The sequence below is a fragment of the Centruroides vittatus genome, unplaced genomic scaffold (genome assembly GCF_030686945.1).
Source record: "Centruroides vittatus isolate TY-2023 unplaced genomic scaffold, ASM3068694v2 contig_1215, whole genome shotgun sequence".
In the NCBI taxonomy this organism is placed as follows: domain Eukaryota; kingdom Metazoa; phylum Arthropoda; class Arachnida; order Scorpiones; family Buthidae; genus Centruroides; species Centruroides vittatus.
Window position 1 is genome coordinate 966,584 of NW_027120777.1, and position 16,617 is coordinate 983,200.

The 16,617-nt window shown below is 29.4% G+C and overlaps 1 protein-coding gene across 1 annotated transcript in view; it reads left to right on the forward strand.

Moving 5' to 3' along the window:
• The window catches only part of LOC136987129 (uncharacterized), a 53,818-nt gene continuing 37,201 nt past the window's right edge, over nt 1-16,617 (forward strand). Inside the window, exons 1-13 of the mRNA XM_067284805.1 lie at nt 1-301; nt 1,920-2,016; nt 3,404-3,456; nt 3,548-3,644; nt 5,361-5,477; nt 5,556-5,644; nt 7,129-7,271; nt 7,354-7,469; nt 10,719-10,812; nt 11,179-11,339; nt 11,409-11,497; nt 11,815-11,958; nt 12,284-12,452. Of these exons, the coding sequence (XP_067140906.1) occupies nt 234-301; nt 1,920-2,016; nt 3,404-3,456; nt 3,548-3,644; nt 5,361-5,477; nt 5,556-5,644; nt 7,129-7,271; nt 7,354-7,469; nt 10,719-10,812; nt 11,179-11,339; nt 11,409-11,497; nt 11,815-11,958; nt 12,284-12,452 (1,437 nt within the window). The 5' untranslated portion in view covers nt 1-233. The remainder of the gene's footprint in view (nt 302-1,919; nt 2,017-3,403; nt 3,457-3,547; nt 3,645-5,360; nt 5,478-5,555; nt 5,645-7,128; nt 7,272-7,353; nt 7,470-10,718; nt 10,813-11,178; nt 11,340-11,408; nt 11,498-11,814; nt 11,959-12,283; nt 12,453-16,617) is intronic.

Below are 16,617 nucleotides of genomic sequence, written 5' to 3' on the forward strand. Positions count from 1 at the left end.
TAGTGATTATGCAACATGTAAAAAACACGCTTGAACTACGATATGAATATAACATCAAGGTTAATTATTTTTGTAATAGAATGGTTCAGTCTGACGTAATTTGTTTTGATAACGTCCCATTTCTCTTTTATAAAAGTCGCATGCGAACGTTAGGTAATAGTCGAGGTCGTAGATTTGTAGCGACACTAGCGTAGTGTATATACACAGTATCCTGTATTTGTTCACTCTGAACAATGCCGATTGACGGGGCAATTACATCTTTGCTGATACTAGCAGCTATTCTACTATACTTTTTATACAAGTAAGTATGCAACATATTTATATGTATTTTTAAACACAAGTTTATATTGTGTGTTTTCGCGCACAATGCAACGCAACGAAGCGACGTGAGCGCTTAGCGTTGAGATGCTACGCGCTCACATCGCTTCGTGCTTACATTTCGAACACAGATCTTTCAAGAATTTTATACTTAAACACAATTAAGAAGTCGATTTATTTTAAATATTTAAGCCTTTAAATCTATCCTTTTAAATCAAAAATATTGAACGTGATTGCATGCAGTTTATAGGCGACACGACGCGACGCGCGAAGCGACGTTTCACCGTAGCGCTGAAATCAACGTGCGTGTTTCTTGATTGTTATACCGGCGACGTTGTTTATCGTGTTTATCAACAGCGGCAGACCACGGATATGGACCTCATTTGTCAATACTCCGAAGCGTAGAAGCTAGGTACGCTCCGGATTAGCGACAAGCGAAGCGTCATGGCAGCCGGTAATGGTTTAAGCCATTAGTGGTATATATATAAAGCAAAAATTCTGAATATTATAGAAGAAAACGAAGAGGAAGAGAAAATTATGTATAAAAATTGTTCAGAAAAAGTTTTTTTTAGGTTAAAAAAAGTTAAATATTTGTTAAAGAACCGCTTAAAACGCACTTTTATATAGAAATTAGAAGAAAAGAAGTTAAAATCGAAAGTTGTATTATGGGATTTAAATTTGTGTCACATGTAACTGTGACTCGTTAAAGTTCATTGAACTCCTTACAGAAAACATAAAATACATAACACATTTAAGCTATTATATAAACGACCTTTCCAGCATCATTTTTCTTTCTTTTTTTTTCTAGTTCCGATTACATTTATTCAATCTAATTAAATTGCTTAATAAAAAAAGACACTTTAATTTCGAAATATTTGATATATTTAGGATAAATCGTTTTAAATACATTATATAACAAAATTAATGAGACAGCACCATGGACATTATGAAGAACTTTATTTTTGAAAAAATTTTGATATGTTTACATGAAAACTTGAGAAAATAATAATAATATATTGGTTTAATCTAAAAATGATCATTACTATTATCAAAGTATAAATAGGTTAATATTTTCTGATTGCTTTCAGTACAGATTTTTATCTCCTTATCTTTTTGTATGATGACCCATTTTGAAATTTAAAAGGCTTTAATGGATAATTTGTAACAATGAATTTCATTGTTTTATTATTAAAACAAAAGAAAGAAAAAAGAAGTCAATAAATATAATGAATACAAGTAAACAAAATTTCTCTATAAAAAACAAGTTGATTTGTTTTAATATTTTTCTTAATAGAAGAAAAATTTGTTATCTCAGTGTTATGTTATTCCAGTTCACCTTGACCCCTTCTTCCAATACAGAAGATCAAATAAAAAAGAATAGTAGATGAAGAAAATTATAAAAAGAAAGAATTGAAATATTTATAAAGAATTATGATTTATCATTTATAATATTGTTTGTATATGAGACATTATATTCATTACTATTTATTTGCAGTAATAATTTAAATTTAATTTAGTAAAACAAGTTACTAAATCATAAAAAAATATAATAGGTAATTATTATAAATTGAAAACAATTTATACGCTCGTTTATTCTACAGATTTTTTAAGAAAAATAATAATTTTTGGGAGTCTCAAGGAGTTTGCGTGGTAAAAAAACATCCCATATTGGGTTCTTTCAATGTCATGTTGTTAAAAGTAAGTAATTACTTTAATAAAATGATACTATTTTAAGTTATTATAACATTTGATTAAATATTTGATATTTATAATATATATCAATATATAGAATCTCTGTGCTAGATGTCTGATTATATAACTAGTTGATTGGCTAATATTTTGTATTTGATGGTTCAGCTGACTGTAATTATAAGATAAAGCTTTACATTGTTCATTCTTGATTAATCTCTATGTGGACTTGCTTTTGAAAATGAAAATACAATCAGTTAGACTTTACATTAATGATGGTTAACATTTACAATCATTAGACTAATGACTAATGCAGGTATCCCTTGTATAACACGATAGTTACATTTCGTAAAAGTGTGCCGTTATGCGAATCCGGGCTATACGAAACAAAGGAGTAATGCAAAACATGGGTGCGTTTCAGAAATTCGCAAAAGTATACTACTGTTTTTTGTTACTAAGAAAAATATGTTTATTAAAGCAATCGATAATTTATTTCCAATCAATAATTAATTAACAATCACAGTTAAAAGTACCATATTATGTGCTAATATTAATTTTTATTTAAACCGGGGCATTGTTTTTTTACAAAGTATCATCGTCATCTCAGGTTTTTTGTTGATCTTGATCAGAAGTATTAGTAACATTTTCATATTTTATTATTGAAAATTTGTTCTAGCGGTAGTATTTGTTTGGTCGAGCATCGAGCATATTTTTTTTTTCCAGAATTTGTGTTTGAATACCAAATTGTTCAAGTACTGAGATACCACTGTATTTCATTTCTCATTTTTATGAATGAAGTAATCATCCGTAGGTAAGTAATACCTACGGTTAAAAAAGTTTAATAACATATGCCTAAAATTGTTTAAATAAACTTTACTAAATGTGAAGATTAATCTGTAAAAAGAAAACTCTGTGACCAACACCTGGTTGATAGGAAAGTTGGAGCAATTTTTTTCGTCCTTGTCTTATCAGTTTTCATTAAAGTAAACCTGATGGAAAGCACAAAATAATTTGAAAATTTCGATATTCTAAAATCAATGGGCAAATTGGAGACAACGCACATGCTTACTTGAATAAAAGAAAAATATTGAATAACAAAGTTTACACTTAAAAATTGTAAACTTTATACAGAGGATTTCCAAAACCATGTTAGAGCAAAACTGGAAGTTGTGTTGAATGGAGGATATTCCCAATTTTCAAAGTATTAGAGCAAAACTGTGTTGTATAAGTATTGTGTTGTACAAGAGATACCTGTATCTTCAAAAGATTTAGAGTTTTGATTAATAAAAAATCTTAGAGTAGAAAATCCTGTAAGTTCATATAAAATCACAGATAATTAAATGTAAAATATCCAAGATAATTTAAAACATGAATGTAATTTTAATAAATTTTTCAGCAATGCCATGTGGAGGATATGGAAAATTATAAAAAATTAGGAAGAATTTATGGGTAAGTTTTTCTATATTTAGATATAGATATATACTATTTAGAATTATTAAAAGAATTATGAATTTAAATAAATTACGCTTATTTTAATTAGACGTTACGATGGTCAAACTCCAATATTGGTTATCGGAGATCCAGAGATTCTGAAGAAAGTTTTAGTGAAAGATTTTAATGTATTTCCTAATCGTAGGGTACGTATTTAATTAAAAATTAATATATAATTAAAACTTTTTACTTAAAAATAATGGAAATAAGTATATTTTTAGAGAATATTCAAAATTAATCTTATAAGGAATACTAAATTTCTAATATTATCTTTAATTTATTCATTATCTCATTAGCCCAGTCGTCATAGATCATTGGTTTTCAGGGGTATTGCAAAATGTATTAGTGCTGAGCAGTACAACACTTTTACCATGTAATATTAATAGTATGAAAAGTGCAATAACTCTGCATTGATAAAGAAGTGGGGCTGCTATAAGAAACAAATTATGAAGTTGGAAGTGCCACTATTAGAAAAAAGTTGAAAAACACTATCATAGAATATGATAATCAAAAATTCAGAATTTTAATATTTGTATATAATAATTATAAATAAGAAGTAAATCATTAAATTTGCTATAGATATAAATTTAATGGTCATTTCTATACGAATACTGTGAATTCATTGCGTGAATGTATTCATGTAGAAAACCTCTGTCTTTCAGGCTGAGAATATGCATTAAAAAGCAATTGTTAGCTTGTCATTTGAGCTAGAAATTCTCTGCCTTTTTTTGAGCCTTTGATGCCTTGTCTTCACAAACTTCGATTCATGAGTATTACTAAAATTCCCAAGTTTGCATGTACGGAAATTTGGAAAAATTACAGAACTATAAATTCCCACTGTCATCCGTCTGCTGTCTTTCCTTAATTGCAAGAACAGTGTTAGATGAAAGTTGAGACCAGATATGGAAATCTCAGGCAGGAGGCTCCAATCAACTATGTACGAAATTCCAGTATAAACCAGAAGTCACATGATTTGAATTCAAACATTTTCTTCAGAACAGAGTTAGGCATGACTCTGTTGTTTCCAGGAAAAGTATGATGTACAGGGGCAAGACACTAATAATTTTAGATCAGATCATATATTTTAAATTAAATAAGTTAAAAATATGATTAAAAATTGTAGCCCTGCATTGTGATGATGTCACAATAATTTTTGCTTTTTTTTTTTTAGAAATTATTCACTCTCCACATTAATGTTTTCATTGAGTTCAACATTGCCAGAATAAAAGAATTTCAATGGAAGCTTTAAATTTCTAATTAAATTATATGATATATTTTTAAAATCTGTACATTCTAGGATTATTATAGTCAAAGCTTTGACGTATTCAACCAACATGATATTAAAATGTTTTCTTACAGTTCAGAAATTGTGATATGAAAAAGCTCAAAGAATGATTATTGTTATATTTTATACTGACTAATTTATTTAGCATAGATGATATCACCAAATTTTTTTTGTTATATCTTATCACAGATGATTGGATCAAAGAAATTCTTCTTCAATATTTTACATTTACATCTCAATGCAATAGTACTCAGACATTTTCAGAGAAGGACAGAGTTTATGCTGCCTCAATCAAAAACTGTGTGTGTGAGTGTATAAGTCATTAGATTTATCTATAAGTAAAAATTTACACGCAAATCTATCCTCAATGTTCTTAATAATGGTATATAGATATCAAATGGCATGCAACAAATCTTAAACACTCTTCCAGCAGGAAAACACTCTTTCCTTCTCATCAATTCATTCCATATTTTTGGATTAGTCTGCATAATGTTATGATATTTATAAGAAATAAGACAATATTTTTATATAAAAATTAAAAAAATGAATATTATCATCATTTATATTCATATCTTAGCCTATCCAATTTGGTGATCCTGTCATTGATAATAGTGTTGGAATGTTAGAAGGTTCTGACTGGAAGCGAGTTAGAAGTGTTTTAACTTCATTATCAACAGGTAGTAAATTACGAAAGGTAAATATTGTTATAGTTGCAAAAATATTTTATTTAAAACATTATCAAATTGACTGATTACAAGAATTTTTCTTTTAGATACTTTATTTAATAGATGATTGTTCTGATTCAACAATTGAAAGACTTTCAAAAGTTGCCAAATCAGGAGAATCTGTTGATATGAAACAGTAAGGAATCAGAATTTTAAAAAATATTTTATAATTTTTATTAAGTTGAATAACATGCTACGGCAACTTTCTTTTGATAGTTTACATCAGGACAAGGGTGTAGCTAGACCAACTATAGCAGAGGCGGTTATAGCAAATTGTGGGATGGCATTGCTGAGAGTCTGGGGGATGTTTGTTTATAATTTTTAGATAAATATATAAACAGAATTTTGTTATTTGAAACAATGGACAGGGCTGGTTCAAAATTCCCTGGAGGTGCTGAACCATCTGACCCCCTTTAGTATGGGCCTGCATTAGGGTAATCCAACCAGTTTCCCAACATTGGTAGATAATTTGTTCATGTCATTGTTATTTGGTAATTGTGACATTGAGATAGTCACGCTAGTGTAAAATAGTCCATGAGAGGCAGTACACAAAAAAAATAACAGCAATTATTTTTTTTTCACGTGATTAGCAATATACAGGATTCTTTTGGATTCCAACTCTTAATGTTATACAATATCCCAAACTGGGGCAAGGAATCGAGCGAATACAGAACAAAAGAACGCGCTTGCGACAAATAAGAAAAGACGGACTTGTAATCTTACGACTAACTTACACTAAATTATAAACTAAAAAGGAAAGGAAGAATAGCAAGAAGTTTTAGTATGATAGAGGAGGTTATAAGGAATACCTCGGGTTCTCTGTTTGGTATTGACGCTCTTCTGGTGGGGAACCACTCTAAATCGTTTCTTGCTGATGTTTTTCGGATCTCTTCGAAGACTCTCCTTATACAAGGGACGTTGTCTCTCTCTCTTTATGTTAGCGGGGTCCTTTCTCTTTCTGTAGGCCACCTTTGTCTTCCTTGGTCTTTCTAGACGATGAGCAGGAGCGTAACTTTTTCACGTCTACCTTCACCAAGAGTCCGACCAAGAACGAACCTTCTTATCGTTCTAGTAGCCTTGGGGCCTTCACTTCCCATTGTTAACTTGGTTTGTGGAAAGGGTTATCCCACCCACAGGAAGGAATGTTAATAGAAAATTTGAGAAAACAAAAGGAAGAACAAAGAAGAAAGAAAACTTAAAACTAAACTTATATATAATATATACATTAATATGGCATATTGTCACAACATTCTCACTAACATCCTTCCTAAGAACAAACTGGATATATGTATATAAATAAAGCACTGAATGTTTTCTACAGTTTTAAACAGTGACAAACCAATCTTGACAAACCATATTCATAAAAAAATTACTTCTCTGGACCATAGTTTAAGTTAAAAAGTACAGTATTTTAGAGTACCCTGGCCTAAAGGCAGAATTCAGTCTTGTTATAAGCATACAGATATTTAAATATTAAGTATTTTGTAGCGATGTTTAGAAGTCTTTCTAACTCACTCAGTAGAACACGAGGCTCTTAATCTCACAGACTGGGAACTTTAACTTTAATGCTCAAATGGTAAAGAGGCATTTGGAAAAAGTTTTTTGTTTTTATTTTTATAGATTATTTGGAAAATATGTTATTGACATGATTGCTTCCTGCGCATTTGGAATAAAAATAGGTGCAGAAGACAATACTAATCCTTTCATTATTAATGCAAATAAATTATTGCAAAGTTTTTTCTCGTGGAGAAGTTTTATGACAGGTAAATTAATTTTTATTTGAACAAATAACTTTAGAATAAAAAAAACAATAAATGAAAATTTAATATGTATTTCTTTTTTTAGTAATGTTTCCTCAAATAATGAAAATTTTTAAAATATCTCTTTTTAATCCTGAAAGTACGAAATTTTTTCAAAAGTTTGTATTAAATGCCATAAATAAAAGAAAAAATAGTGGAGAGGTAAATATTAAAATTATATTCATAATTTTAATAATTAAAAATATACAAGTTGATTTGTAAAAAATTAGGCTTTTTTAAAAGTTGTTTTTAAAGAATGTATTTGAATTTAACAATCATTAAATGTTTTAATTATTAATTTCTTGAACATCAGTATAGTTTTATAACTGATATATTTACAATTTTAGTTATAAAATTACTTTGATTGAAAACTTTGAGAACAAATTGAAATATTTAACAAATTTCTATTACCGTATTTTACGGACTATAAGACGCACCTTAATTTTTAAGCGAGTTTTTAAAAAAAAATACCTATAAAACGCTACGCACTATAAGACGCACCTGAATTTTGGAGGCAATTTTTTCGAAGAAAAAAAGTGCGTCTTATAGTCCGTAAAATACGGTATATATTATTATTGCTTTTCATATGTCTTAAGTTAGTATGTTTCTTAAAAATTTTTCCAACAGACTAGAGTGACAGAACACACACATACATCTAAACACACAAACAAACAAAAAAAAAAGAAAGAAGTTTTAATAAGAGCATAAACTTTTCTTTTTCTAGTATCCAATGAACATCAAATATGTTAGATTTATCTTCAAATAAAATAAAGTTTTTGGAAATTATCTGCTTTTAATTATATTGTGTATCAAGCTGATATACAAACTATTTCAAATACTAGAAAGAGGAAACACATCTTTAGTAAAACCTAAAGCTATTCTAGGGATGTATTTTTATCATTCTATAAAATAAATAGGAAATACTGCTTTAATGAAGCTTAAAAACTACAGAAAAATTATCAAACAAACTATAAATTCTAATATATAGACGAAGCCGCTAGTCCCGCTAGGAGTGCCGTACAATCAAAAAACATGTGAAATGAATCTGATATTAGTCCAAGACTGTTTGTCCATACTCCATACAATAATTCAATAAATGCAAAAGATAAATTCAATAATAAAAAGAGAAACAGGTTCCTGGAAGTAGCATCTGAAAATATTAACCTAAAAGAAAAACCAATAATTTTAATTCAAAGCAGTGGCATAGCGTGGGTGTCAGCCGCCCGGGGCGGAGAAAAATTTCGCCGCCCCCTTATATAGGTATTATTATTATTTATTGTGAAATTTTGCCGCCCCCTTAAAGTGCCACCCGGGGCGGGCCGCCCCTGTCGCCCCCACCACGCTACGCCACTGATTCAAAGAAGACTATAATCCAAACAGAAAATTATCAGTTTAAGATGGAATTCAAATGTTTTCGGTAACATGCCAACTGTTCTAACCAGTTAAATGTTATCAAGATACAAACTTGTAGAAACAGTTACTTTTAAAATATGTCCTATAATATATATTAAATAAGTCAACATTTTTATCTGCTCAAATAATAAATAAACAGAATAAAATAAAATGTTCAGGAGTAATTGTTCCTAGGATAAATTAGTCCAGTTCTATTAGAAAACAGGAGGCATGTGTTTCACGGGATTAGCTAATTATTATAATTAGCAAGTTACTAAAGAATACAGGTTTGGAGCTCATCAGAATTAAAATACATTTAGGTAGTTGCCAGTTACCCTCCTGTGTATCATGTTGCATCATGTGTTTTACTGCATTGTAGACAAAACAGTATTCAATCCAAAAATAAAATTCAAATTTATTAATTTGTCAATTTTGCAAGCTACTTTGTTTTTTATATTAATCAAGCAATCATTCAAACACTGTACATACTAAAATATTACAATTTTGACAAATATGTATGGTATATTTATTATTACTGTAACATATGTATGTTATTTGAATTAATAATATTTGCCTGATATTAAAATTTAATAAATTAAACTTTACTTAACTAGTACTGATTTAATAGGCTAGCCATTTTGGATCCTAAGGTAACATTAACCTGAATTTAGTTGTTTTCTTGATGTTCTACGTTGATTTTCTCCTTTTTTTAAAATACCCCACAAATGCTCAATGTTTTGTATATGATAACTGCTGCCAACATCCATAAAATTCTCACTGTGATTTACAGTTTAATGTTCGTAATTGACTTAGTAGTGTATAATATTAATTACTGTGTGGTATAGTTTGATTTTGTGAAAAATACTAATTTTGACTATATAATTAAAAAAAACTTTTTAATGTTATTGAAATAAATTAATTATATCTTTGATTTGCACAATATTTAATTCATTTGTATGGTCACCTATTCAAATTTGTTTAAGTGATTCATATGTGATGCAATAGAGTGCGATTCATATGTGAAATTGCAATGCCACAGCATTAGAAATACAGCAAATAAAAGTCAAAATAAAAATAAAGTATTCTTACCTAAAAATTATTTTAGAAAATTGGATAATAAAAAAGAAAGATTATTATGTATATATTGTTCATTCAAGAGTTTAATTTAAGAGTAAATTCTGTTGTTACATTAACTTTTTCTACAATTTACAGGGTTATGAAAGCATTAGAGATTTTGCAGGAGGAAAAAATTAATATATTACATTTCCATCATCACAATGACTTTTTGAAAACAGTGTGGCTTATTAGTTATTTTTAACTAATAAGCCACACTAACTAGTTATTCAACATTGATAAGCTGTTGAATTCTCTGTATCTATAAAACAACATATGATTATGCTTTTCCTCAAGGCATTCTCTTTGAATGTAGTTCTTATTTCTATAAATAAAACATTTATTTTTCTGAAAGAACATTCATTCTTTGCAGTTATAAAATGTCTTTAAGAACTGGCTATAAAAGTTAAGTCATGATTCCAACAGATAACTTTTATTTATTTTTTTAAAATACCCCAAAATGCAAATCTTCAAATTCACAATCTTTAAATGTTCTAGATCAGGCCTGGCCAACCCAAATTGTTTCGCGGGCCACTTTGATCGTGCGTAACATTACGGTGGGTCACAATTTAGGCAAACATGCTTTTAAAAAAGTAAAACAAATACAAAATGAATAAGATTTTATTGTTATACCAAGAGTTTGTACTCGCACTTGCACATTATAACAATGACACATGCAAATTTTCATTTATTTAATTGTTTTGGTATACACATAATGGGAAACAAAAGTTTTAATAGATATATAATATCGCTTAGCAGGCCACACAATTTAACGTGACAGGCTGCGGGTTGGTAGGCCCGTTCTAGATACTTGATATTTAGTAGCTAATTTATTATATATTAACCATGATAATTAGTAAAATTGATTTAAACCATTTATTTTAGTAATTTATAATTATAATATAGGTACGATTTGATTTCTTACAAATGTTGATGGAAACTGAAATGACTGAGAACGACAATGGACATGTAGCAAACGGAAAAGTGTCTCAAGCAAAAAGTATTATTTTACATTAATTTTTATTAATATAATAGATACTATTAACACTGAATTTTTCTATAATTTATTATATAGTTAGATTTATATTCTTTCTGTTCAAATTAATAAATTTATTTAATTTTTTTTGTATTAAACTTTACATTTATTATATCAAAACTCGTAAATGTTTTTGTTCATCTACCTAGATTTATGCATATTCTATATACATAAATCTAGGCAGAAATGATTAAAGGAAAATGATTTTATATGCTGCTTAAATTCTTGTAAAATCAATTAATAAATCTTAATTTTTTTTTTAAATATATAAAATGATTCAATTCAATTTTCCTGGATTTTTTTTTAAATTTTAAATTGTTAAATTTTTAGATATGAATCTAGATGAAATTGTTTCACAGTGTTGTGGATTTTTCATTGCCGGATATCACAGTACAAGCTATACTCTTAGCAATTTATTTTACAATCTTGCTCTGTATCCTGAATACCAAGAAAGAATGCGAGAAGAAATAAATAATATTTTAGAAGATACAGTGAGTATGAATAAAATTCAAAAGCAAAATTTTATTTATAATTAATTTAAAAAAAAATTTTTTAAACAGAACTCAATAGACTATGAAAAACTCAATGAAATGAAATATGTTGAGGCAGCCATTTTAGAAACATTAAGAATGTATCCAGCTTTAGTAAGGTATATTAATATAATATATATTCAATATCTGAATGTAATCAAATTTTGTAATTGCTGATATTTTTAGGGCTGTGTAAACTGCTGTGTAAATAACTCTTAAATCCCAAAGTATCAATTTATTATGTTTAATTTATGATCTATGTATACTACTATATATTACCGTACTATAGAAATATTAGTCTAACAATGGAGTGATAAGTTCTGCATATGAAACTGTTGCAAAATCTCAACAACCCTGAAAAATTTACTCTTATTAAAAATTTCTATTTGATAAAATAATAAATTATAACTACCATTTTAATGTTATTTTATCGTAGGCCAGAACGTGAAGCTGCCGATGATTATAAAATTGATAAATTAAATATAAAGATTAAGAAAGGAATGTTAATAAGTGTTGCTGTATGCGGGATGCATTATGATCCAGAATGGTATCCTGAACCTGAAAAGTTTAATCCTGAAAGGTAAGACATAATATATATTATCTTTATTACTATCAACAACTGTTCTCAGTTCACTACAGGATGAAGGTCTATCCAAAACCTTCCTCTTCCATGTTAGACTGGTAAATTTCATGATTTCATCTTCCTGTCTTTCATGGAATCATTTCCTGACACTAGTTTGGAAGCTCAAGGTTAATTCTCTTTCTTGTTACTCCATTTGACTCAGATTTCTTAAAGATTCTCCCTTGGATAGTCAATTCAAGGGAGAATCATTTATTCTTTTTACTTATATTGATCTAAATTTAGATAATTATATGTAATGGAAAAAATTTTAACAAATTTTTAGATTCATGAATACAGAAACTGCATCCGCCTACACATCATCGTGCATTTATTTGCCTTTTGGAACAGGACCACGTAGTTGTGTCGGGATGAGATTTGCACTAATGACAATGAAATTATGTATTGCCAAAATATTGAAAAATTTCCAATTTCGATTAGCTCCAGAATGCGAGGTAAAATCTTCATTTTTTTTTAAATTTAAAAATTTTGATAATTTTAATTTGAAGATATTTATTATCTCGCATTTTTATATCTTTAGTATCCACCTCAGTTAGACTCCAAGGATGCGTTACTGAAGATCAAAAATGTGATTTTAAAATTTGAAATGCGACAATAATAATTAAATATTTTGTTATCTTTTATAACGAGATAATTTTTCGTATAGAAATAAACCTATTTCATTAAAAATATATATATATATTTTTTTTATTTAATTTTTAAATGTACTAAATCTAAATTTTAAAATTAAATTATTATGTTGAAAAATGAAAATATGAAAAATGAAAAATATTTTATTGTTTAAAAATGTTTTATTGTTAATGTTTTATTGTTATTGTTATTTTTTGCAAAGAGAATCAATTAAACTTAAAATAAAACTGAAATTTGTTGCCAGTGTTAATGAATTTAAAAAAATTCTTAATCATTTACAACATTTCAGTTTAATATACAGTATTTAAATTCATAAGTTACAAATATGCAATGCAAAACCTAGAAATTATTATAACTACAAACTAAATCATATTTACAATATAATTTGGTAGAAATTACAATTTTCTCTTATTTTTGACTCGCCACTCTGTAGAAATTGCTCAATAGTTTGACCACACCTTCCACAGGATTAAATATAAATTAAAAAATATATATTTCATTCAATACATTTAAATAAAATATTAAATGCAATGATCTTCAGATATGCTTTGATAGATTCTTTGAGAATTTAAAATCTATTTGGAAGGTATAAAGCCTATATCAACAAAATAACCTTGTCTTTATTCCAGCAACTCAGTAACAAATACAAGAAATTGTTTTGATCAGCTTTACTTCCCTGCTTCAAGTCGCTCATTTCATATTTTATGGGATGAGTGATTCCATAGAATGTTACAGAATAAACGTTCTTAATAGAACACATTTGTAATAGACCTGAAGCAGGGCAGTCAAACTGCTCAAAAAACGTTTGTCATATTTGATATTGAGTTGCTGGAATAAAGAAAAGGTTATTTTGTTGATATACAGTAACAAATATTGCCAGTTTTTATTCTTAATTTAAATTGCTATAAAGCTTTTAATAATATATACTGTAATGTAACTACAATATGGGTACAATTACACCTCTGAATGAGTTGTTGGTACCTTGTCAGAGTGTAGACTATACCCACAGGAATGAAAAAATCAAAGGAACCATACCTCTATCCTTGGCAAGATATAACTTCCCTAAATCACCCTATTTCAAAGATGCACACGATTTGGAGTCGCATCGCTCTGCCAAGACTATCACATTTAACTATTTAGCCCATGCAACTATGCTGGCTTTGAGTAGCCCAATTGATTTTACAGAAAAATATTTCTATTCAACTATACATACATAGATGAGTCTAGCTCAGTGATGGGCAAACTTTTTAAAGATGGGGCCAAAGGAAAGGAAAAAAACTTTAGGCAGGCCAATATAATTTATTAAAAAATAACAATGATACATTTTACAAAATTCTTGTATTTTTTGTGATATTAAGCCCTATTAATGACTGAAAGATTACGAAGGAGAATGTGATGAATGAAAATGTGACTAAATTTCTAAAAGTTTCTCATAATTTGGTTTGAACTTGGAAGCACTTATTCTTAGAAGAGAAGTTAAATGCTCATCTGTCAGTCTGTTTCTAAGGCAACTCTTTTGAAGTTTCATTGTAGAAAGCACTTGTTCACATATATATGATGAAGCAAACATAGCAGTAACTTTCTGGACATGAGATATCAGATTTAGAAAAGTGGATTTTGACAAGGACTTGTAAAATTCTAATTTTGGAACATTAAGAAATGACTGTTTGAGTTGAGTGTTACATTGTAATTCAATCAATTCAAGTTGCAAGTCCGGTTTCACTGTTTCACAGTTCACATTAAAAGGCATACCGAAAATTTCAAAGTCTTTTCAATGACACCGAAGTCTTCAAATCTTCGTTCAAATTCACCATGGAGTCTTCTCAGACTATCTTCGTAACTCTTAAGCTTTTCCTTCATCACCGGGACTATTGAATTCAACCTCGGGAAATGAGACAAGTCATTCTTAACATGCTGATTTGCAAATAGAACAAGTTGTAGTTTAAAACCTTTTGAGATGGCCCCAGATATCATCGATAAATTGATTTTTGCCTTGCATCTTGACATTCAACTTGTTCATGTGACAGAGAAGATCTGTAAAAAATGTAAAATCCAAAAGCCATGCAGTATCTTCTAGGATTTTATACTCTACAGACCTGTTTCTCAAGGAAGAATGTCACTATTTCGTCTTTCAGCTGCCAAACTCGCTCAAAGACGCGTCCTGCGCTAAGCCACCTTACTTTCGAGTAGTACAATATATCAGAGTACTCAGATTGCATGGATTCTAGAAAATCCCGAAATTGTCTGAGCAAACCCTCAAGATCGAATAGCATTAACCAGCTTCACAATAACGTCAAGCACAGGTTTCATATCCAAAGCAGATTTACACAGGGCGTCTTGATGTAGATGCTATGTAGAAATATAACATTGTTGTCTGGATATTTTTCATTAAAGATCCCAATGAATCCATATTTTTTCCCTGTCGTATTTCTCGCTCCATCTGTTGTTATACTACATATGCAATTTATAGATACTTTCAAAGTTGAAATTCCTTCCATAAATTCATGAAAAATATCCGACCCTGTTGTAGTTCCCTTCAATGACCTCATGAATGCTAGTTCCTTTGTAATACAGAAGTTTTCGTCAACACCTCTTATAAATAATAGCAACTGTGCAGTATCATTTATATCAGAGCTTTCATCCATAGTAATTGAGCAGAATTTAAATTGGCCAATCTTTGATTCCAACTGTGATAATATGTTTTTATCTATTGCTTCGATTCTAGAAGTCACTGTTTTCCGAGATAAGCTTATTGTTTCAAAATCTTTTCTTTTGTCAGGACATAAAATATTGCAAACTTTGAGCATGCAGTGTTTAACAAACTCTCCATCAGAGAGAGCTTTGTTAGTTTTAGCAATATTGTATGCTACAACATAACTTGCATGTGTAGCTGCTTGCTGAGAACTATTTCCTTTCTTAAAAATACTTTGCTGACCTGATAGTTTTTTGCATAGATCTTTTGTTTTTTGTTTTCTTTCTTCAGTCATGGCTCTAACCTTGACATCATTGTGCTTAGAGTTAAAGTGTCATGAAATGTTATATTCTTTGTAGACTGCTACAGTTTCATTGCAGATGAGACATGGTAGTTTATCTCTAAAAACTGTGAAAAAGTACTTCCAAGTCCATTCATCTTTGAAAACACAGCACTCACGGAATCAACTTTACGTTTCTTAGATAGCATCTTAGGGCTAAAATTTTTCACAATATGCAGAGTAAAACTAGCAAACCAACAACACTAAGACAGGTCTGAATCAAGAAACGTGTTTCGATATCTAGCCACGTTGCCAGTTTTACTCTTCGCTACAAAGTTGCCAGCAGCCAGTTCACTCTCAACATAACATTTCAATATCTAGGATAAGTCAATAAATTTGTATGTCGTCACTGATATAAAACGAAAGAGAGGAAAAAAGAGGAAAATATTTATTTTTCTTATAGCCTGTATTCTTTTTTATTTGTCAGATTAGGAATAATGTTGCACGGGCTGGATAGAACATTTCAGGGGGCCGCAGTTTGCCCATCACTGGTCTAGCTGATTTGTCCCTTCACACGCTGTACGAGGCAATAACAGTTCCACCGGTGAAGTCGACCTTTCTTTGTAGGCTACCATTTGCTGCAAAATGTAAAATAGTTAAAAAGTCTTCTAGCGGTGGCACAGCATAATTAAAATTTAAAAAGGAGACTTTTAATTTTAATTATGCTAGAAGACTTTTTAACTATTTTACATTTTACGGCGAATGGTAGCCTACAAAGAAAGGTCGACTTCGCCGGTGGAACTGTTATTGCCTCGTACAGCGTGTGAAGGGACAAATCAGTAGACTCATCTATGTATGTATAGTCAAACAGAAATATTTTTCTGTAAAGCCATATTGGTCCCGGCAATTTTTATTAAAAGCCCAATTGATTGTTTGTGGAGTTTTATGAGATGTGTGAGGACTTCCCCCACGCGGGAGCCGAGAAGCTCGCTATCTC